A 7169-nucleotide genomic window follows, 5' to 3' on the forward strand; every position below is an offset into this window, starting at 1 on the left:
CAAACATGAGATAATAAATCTAGTCTTTCACTAAAATTTTGAATAATTGTGCCGAATTCGACGAATTAACTAAAAACAAAATAAGAAACCAAACCCAATCATTATTAAAGGTACATACAAATAACCTATAAATCATACATAAGTTCTCTGGAACTCATATTTCTTCTTAAGCTTTCATTCACCAATCCATTAGAGGCTCTTTAGCTCACACCACACCAGTTTTCCAAAACTTTGATATTGTTCGCATTGCAGGACAAACTTGTCATTTACTTAACTTGTATGTGCAATGCACCCCTTTGGATTTGAGAACTTCAATAACAAGCTAAGTGTATAATTAATTTCCAATTAGCAAGATAAGTATAATCCATTCTCATTTTTTTGGTACAACAACAAAATCTTTTCCTATTAATTAAGTGGAGTCAGCGGTATGAATTCTAGAATGTCATTCCGTATTTTTTTGGTAAAGTGTGAAAATTTATTTCCATTTAATTAAAAGACATGCATTTTTAGTTGTCTAGCAACATAAAGTTTAGCCAAATTAAATAGTGACATGTAACAAGCCACCTTTAGAACATGACCATTGGATTTCTAATGCAATCACCATCACATTCACCATGAACACGAACGCATGATAAACAAAAGAAATTGTATGATATAGACATGAACACATAAAGAAAATCGTATGGTACGGATACACCATGATAGACCACACACATCCACTATGCAAGTTATGGCCTTTGCGGGATTAGTTTTAGGGCGCAAGGGTCATTTAATAAAGAGGAGTCCGCGTTATGGGGGCAGCAAAAAAAGCAGAGAGAGTTGTCAGTTTTGGCGTGCTTTACTGTGCAAGGTGGTGAGTGAGCGAGCGAGGTGAGTGAGTGTGTTAATTATGCAACCCCCCAAAAACTCAATGAATCTCTCTCTACTTTTTTTTCTCACCAAAATTAAAGTAGGGCAAAACTGAAAAGAACGGGAAAAGGAAAAACATTTTCTGCGTGCTAAAGGGAAAAGTGGTAGTATTTCTGAGGACTGAATCATGCATTTGGTATTATCAAGTTTGCTTTTTTCGCACTTGGGTAGTTTTATTTCAGTATTTTGGGAGACGGGGAAACTTTAGATTTTGGAACTCAGTAGTACTAAACAGCTGGGTGCTTTTGAGTTTCGTGTTTTTTTTTTTTTTTTGTTGCCCTTTTGGTTCTTGTTTTCCTGACTTGCGTGGAAGTTTGTTTGGTGGTGGGTTTGGTTCTCAAGAATTGAATGCTTGGGCAGCAGCAGCATACAAAAGCCTCGCCCCTTGGTCTCTTGTCACTGTTCCTCTGAGCGCTGAAAACTCCTCCTGATTCCTCAAGCAAAAAACTTGAATAGATGGCGTAAGATTTTGGGTGAGTCCCTCTCTCTCTCTCTCTCTCTCTCTCTCTCTCCACTTTCTGTGGTTCTAGTTCTTCTTTTGGGGTTTTTAGGCTTGGTGTTGGCTGATTGCACTCAAACATGAACTGGGTTTTTTTCTGTTTTCAAATTGCAAGTGGGTGATATTTGTTGGTAGTTTTTGTATAGCTCTGTAGATTTGATGAAATGGGGTCATGGTTTTTGTGGGGTTTTACACGGAGAGTGGATTTTGGGGGGTCTTTCGTTTTGATTATTTCCCTATTTCTTTATGCCCCTTGAGATTCTTTGCTTATTTCTTCATGTGGGGTTTTAAAGCTTTGTACTTTAGCAGCATGATATATGATCTTTTGCCTCGTTATTTAACTAGATTTTCCATGATAATATTCTGGTATATTCCTCAGATTTGAGCCCAATTTTGTAATAATTTTATTTTTGCTGGTAAGTTGATGTTTGGTTGTCCATTACTATAACAACTTTATAATTTGTGTGTGATCTTTTGCTCATTTATTCCCATGCTTTGCCCAAATAAAAAGAGATGCTTCTTGTCTACCGTTTTGGTGGTTTCTTCAACTGATACCAAGATGCTGTTTTCAGTTGCAGGTTTTCAAACTTGAAGGGTAAAAAAATAATCTAGAAAATAGGTGTTGTTGATGTGTACATGTTGGGTTTGGAACTTGAAGCTTTAAAGGCGTCCAAAGAGGTCTTGGTGGCATGAATCTTTAATTAGCTTTTAAAAAAGGAAAACAAAGAAACAGAGTAATCAGAAGAGAAAGATTAAGAAATAGTGGGGGAGTGTGGTGGAGTCAGATTTGTGCTTGTGAGTGTCTCTGGTGTATGATAATTGTTTAGTGTTTAAGAGTCTGTTGGTTATGTCCCCTCGGCTGACTTGGTGCGCCCGGACTCCGTGGGCTTTGCCGCCGACCAAGGAAACACCCTCTTCTTTGGCTCTCTTGCCATCCAAGAGAACCTTTTCTTAAATAATTGCACAAACCCCATCTTCCCTTTCCCTATCTTTCTCTCTCTTAGACTGCCTTGGTCCCTGTCAAGATTCGGTCATACCCCGCCTTTCATAGATATAACCTCCCCCCTCTCTTTGAGATCCTTCTTTTCTCTCTTGGAGCTCAGGAAGTTGGATTCTCTGGTCCCCACTTCTCGAGTCTTCCTTTCCATTTCGAGCAACTCTTCCTCGATAGAGATGCATTCTTATTGGGTTTGTGTGGTGGTCTTGGTGTGAAGTATTTGATCAAGCAGTGACAGGTTGAGTAGTGGGGTAGTTTTGTTTCAAGGAAGTAGAGGAGCAGACCGTTGGGTTGTCAAGATGAAGTTTATGAAACTTGGATCAAAGCCAGATTCTTTTCAAACTGATGGAAATAATGTTAGGTGAGATCTTGTATCCCCTTCTTTGTAAACTGTGTTCTACCTCTTACCTCAGTTATTAATTTGAATCATGTTTTTCGCTATTGTGTTTCATGCATAGTACTTCCGATTGCATAAACCTCAAAGTATGATTCCTTTGCATACCTTTTAAATGGTTTTCTGTTAATTAGAAAATTTTGGGTATTTCTTCTCATGGAAATTTTTAGTAACAATCTTGGTTTTTAAAATTGGGCTATAAGTTTTTCCTTTTTTCGATTCTCGTCATTTCCCGACACTCTTGATTAAAATTATTCTTGTTCTATGACTTGGTATCAAACTTGCTGACACTTATTTTTTTTTCTTTTTTGGTTCACAAAACGCGCCCGCCTCAAGAAAACGTTTATTGAATCTCTCGGTGTGTCACTTGCTTTATGATCAATTCTTTTGGAATCTCTGAATCATTGACATTATCAAATCTGAGCTGTTGTCAATCTAGTATTTATTGGTGCTATTGCAGCTCTTATAAGTAGATCACCACACATCATTTGTTATTCACATGTACATAAACTATTGTTCGTTAATTTAAGGATGCAAGAGGCTGTGAGCTAATAAGTTATACTAAACCAGGATAATATTGTCAGAAATGACAAAGTTGTGTCTAATGTAAACAAAATGTAGAAATACTAATCAAATTAAATCTCTTGCTAAAGCGATGTTATGATAAAAGAAAGACGGATGCAGGGTATGAGTTGTATTTTTTGTATAATGAGGTCACTGCACCATAGCCTATCAGTCTTTTGAATGAGGGATTTTCAAAAAGAAAAAAAAGGGTTGATTTCCAATTGCTCATTGCGAGCTCTTAATGTGTTAGTGTGCAGGTCTTCTTATTAGTACTCTTTTATATTCAGAGTCCTTACTAACACTACAAAAATATTCTTATATGCAAGGTATGTCGCAACTGATTTGGCAACAGACATCATTGTTAATGTTGGAGATTCAAAGTTTTACGTACATAAGGTAATCATCTGGTCCATTTTTCTGTGTATGGTATCTTGTATCAGGATTGCCAATAACTGTTTCCTCTTGTATTTTTCATTTATTGGTGAAATAAAGGGGTCCCCAGTTACTTTTCATGTTGCATTGTCAAGTGGAGGGATCTATAGTTGAGAATTTTTTATAGTACTCATGTTTTAAAGCAACCAGAACAAATCCAGATACGTTTAGCTATAATGATATTGATATTGATAAAAGAGGTGTAATGCTTATAAGTAATTTGCATGTGCTCAACTTGTTTCATATAAATAAACTGAACATTTACGGGATATGACTAGTTAACATTAATTAAGGACCACTTTGTTGATACTCGACAAATCCGTTATCACTTGAGGAATTATTATGATTTTCCAGAGACCAACATAGCATTGATAAATATAGATGCTGATCCTTATAGATATAGCTTTTAAATTCAATAGATGCTAGAGTCTTGGCAAACTTATCTCGATTCTCAAGACAACTCTTTTCATTTTCAAATTTTATGTGAAAATCTGCTGTATATCTACAGATACATGTTTTGTGATACTGATCGAAGTAATAATGTTTTATGCAGTTTCCTCTTCTATCAAAGAGTGCCCGCTTACAGAAGTTGGTTGCAAACTCTAATGAATCAAACACTGGTGAAATTTACATTTCTGACATTCCTGGTGGCCCTGCTGCCTTTGAGATATGTGCGAAGTTTTGTTATGGCATGACTGTCACCCTCAATGCTTACAATGTTGTTATGTCTCGCTGTGCTGCTGAGTATCTGGGGATGCATGAGTCTATCGAGAAAGGAAATCTCATTTACAAGATTGATGTCTTCCTTAGCTCTAGCATTTTCCGGAGCTGGAAGGATTCCATCATTGTTCTTCAGACTACGAAGTCTCTTTTACCAATATCTGAGGAACTGAAGTTGGTCAGCCATGGCATTGACTCTATCACTACTAAGGCCTGCATGGATATTTCAAAAGTTGACTGGTCCTATACCTATAATCGGAAGAAGATCCAAGAGGAAAATGGGAATGGTGTAAGAAATCGTCCAGTTCCAAAAGACTGGTGGGTTGAAGAATTGTGTGAGCTTGAGATTGATTTATACAAGCGTGTTCTAGCCAATATTAAAACCAAAGGGGTACTATCTGGTGAAGTAATAGGAGAGGCCTTGAAAGCTTATGCATACAGAAGGCTGCCAGGTTTCAGCAAAGGTATGATCCAGGGTGGAGATATGACAAAGCATCAATCAGCAGTGGATGCAATTGTCTGGCTGTTGCCTGAAGAGAAAGGCACTGTCTCTTGTAGTTTCTTGCTCAAAATGTTGAAAGCAGCTATATTTGTGGATTCTAGAGACACGACTAAGGGAGAGCTGGTAAGGAGAATAGGGCAGCAACTGGAGGAGGCTTCTGTAAATGATCTTTTGATACGAGCAGCGGAAGGAGAACCAATAGTTTATGATGTTACTGTAGTCCAAAAAATAGTAGAAGAGTTTCTAAGGCAAGGTCAAAGTCCAGAGATTGAATCATTAGAAGAGGGCAATCAACTTCAGGAAGTGAGAAGGCCAGGAATTTTGTTGGATGCTTCCAAGCTGATGGTGGCAAAACTGATAGATGGGTATCTTGCTGAAATATCTAAGGATCCCAACCTCCCCTTGTCGAAGTTTGTTGATCTTGCGGAGATGGTGAGAGGTTTCTCCCTACCTTCTCATGACGGACTTTACCGAGCCATTGACATGTACCTTAAGGTAAGGGCTATTGTACATTTTATTTGATTGACAAAAAGTTGGGGCCTTTTATGATGTCATGCAAGTTTTTCATGTTACAGTGCAAACAAGTGGCTTCCAATTTTCTGTTCTGTTGTATTTTAGTCGATGCTGGAATATGTTCATGCCATAAAATTTCTGTTTTCCACAGTGCGTCTGTGTTGTATCTTGTTAGTGTTGGTGGGGATATGCGTTTCACACTTTGGCCATCTTTGTTGCAGGAGCACCCAGGGATCAGCAAGAGTGAGAGGAAGAGGATATGCAAGCTGATGGACTGCAAAAAGCTGTCAGTTGATGCGTGCAAGCATGCGGTGCAAAATGAGAGACTCCCGTTGCGTGTAGTTGTGCAGGTACTCTTTTTTGAGCAAGTCAGGGCTGCTGCTTCATCAGGCAGCAGCACTCCAGACCTACCTAAAGGAATGAAGGATTTAAACAGTGGGTCCCATGGGAGCTCAAGATCTGCAACAACCAACACGGAGGAGGATTGGGATGCAGTAGCGTCAGCTGAGGAGCTTAGGGCCCTAAGGGGAGAGCTAGCTTCCTTAAGGTTGAGCAGCGGTGTGGGAGCGTGCAACAGGAATGGAGACGGCAAAAGCAGTGTTGACAAGGCGGCAGTAAGTAAAATGAGAGGGTTGCTCAGGTCGAAGAAGATTTTTGCAAAGCTTTGGTCAAGCAAAGGGGTACAAGGTGAGAACAGTGGCTCCGATTCATCCGAGAGTCTTGGTTCTGCTAATCCTGAAGAGGCGAAATCCACACCTTCCAGAAATAGGAGGCATTCGGTTTCTTAGTAGAACTAATTGACACGCAAATAGGTTGGGAATTTTCGGGTTTCTCCTGATCTTTTATGATCTTAGCAACTAAAAAGAAAAACTGGTTGTGTATTACCTGAGCAAAAGTGGAGTACATATAGTTTGGAAGAAGGGTTTTTGTTGTACTTGCAGAAAAATTCACTGGCTGTGAGAAAACGAGAGATTTAGCTAAAGAATTTAACTGCAGTGGTGATCCAATTGTCAAATCTTTTGTTAGATATTTTTGCATGGTATATGACTTGTCTTGCAAGAAAAACATTTCTCTATCAATATCTAGGGTTTACGATTCTTTCGACAATGTGACGCTAACGCAGTTTGTAGCACAATTGTAGCTGTTCGATTGACGCGGTCACCGGCACAGTTACATTTAATCAAAATCCGTTTGATTGATGAGTCCACGCTTTTTTGGTAGAGTTAGATTAATTAAAAGTCGTCATTTTTCTCTCGTCGGATTAGATTAATCAATCGTGTTTGCATTCATTGCAGATGTGCAATAAAACACTCTTGCCACTGCTATCTTGCATTATGTTAAAACTACAAGATTAGAAACTAATTACAAAATTTGCCATGTGCTCTGTTCCGCTGCCAGCATCCGCTCTCCTCACCGCGCAGTTCCCCTTCCGCTGCCAACATCCGCTCTCCTCACGGTGCCTCTTGCTCTTTGCCCAAAAGCTTTTCCAGCTCCGCACTTTTTTCCTTGCAGCTGCCTCTCTATCTTAGTTTTGTTGCCAAGCTCATTCTTATAAGTCGCTTCCACCTTATAAATCTTCACCGTCTGGCTCTGGAGTTCAGCCTCCGTCCAAGCATTTGCCTGATTGAGTGTATTTGTG

General features: G+C 39.0%; 1 protein-coding gene across 2 annotated transcripts; it reads left to right on the forward strand.

The window, feature by feature from the left end:
- The first annotated feature begins 798 nt into the window (after positions 1-798).
- LOC137725467 (phototropic-responsive NPH3 family protein NPY2-like) lies at positions 799-6634 on the forward strand. Of its 2 annotated transcripts, none has more exons than XM_068464156.1 (5): positions 799-1382; positions 1981-2766; positions 3690-3759; positions 4349-5512; positions 5752-6634. In XM_068464156.1, exons 2-5 carry the CDS (start codon positions 2705-2707, stop codon positions 6316-6318), a joined length of 1863 nt encoding a protein of 620 aa, XP_068320257.1. In that variant the 5' UTR covers positions 799-1382; positions 1981-2704; the 3' UTR covers positions 6319-6634. The 2 variants fall into 2 exon arrangements, with proteins under 2 accessions (XP_068320257.1, XP_068320258.1); XM_068464157.1 differs by having other exon boundaries at positions 799-1370.
- Positions 6635-7169: the final 535 nt, after the last annotated feature.

The sequence above is a fragment of the Pyrus communis genome, chromosome 2 (assembly GCF_963583255.1).
Source record: "Pyrus communis chromosome 2, drPyrComm1.1, whole genome shotgun sequence".
Taxonomy (NCBI): Eukaryota; Viridiplantae; Streptophyta; class Magnoliopsida; order Rosales; family Rosaceae; genus Pyrus; species Pyrus communis.

Coding starts and splice junctions, on each gene's coding strand:
- LOC137725467 (XM_068464156.1), top strand. CDS start 2,705: ATGAAGTTTATGAAACTTGGATCAAAGCCAGATTCTTTTCAAACTGAT. Junction 3,760..4,348: donor CAAAGTTTTACGTACATAAG/GTAATCATCTGG, acceptor TGTTTTATGCAG/TTTCCTCTTCTATCAAAGAG. Junction 5,513..5,751: donor CCATTGACATGTACCTTAAG/GTAAGGGCTATT, acceptor TCTTTGTTGCAG/GAGCACCCAGGGATCAGCAA.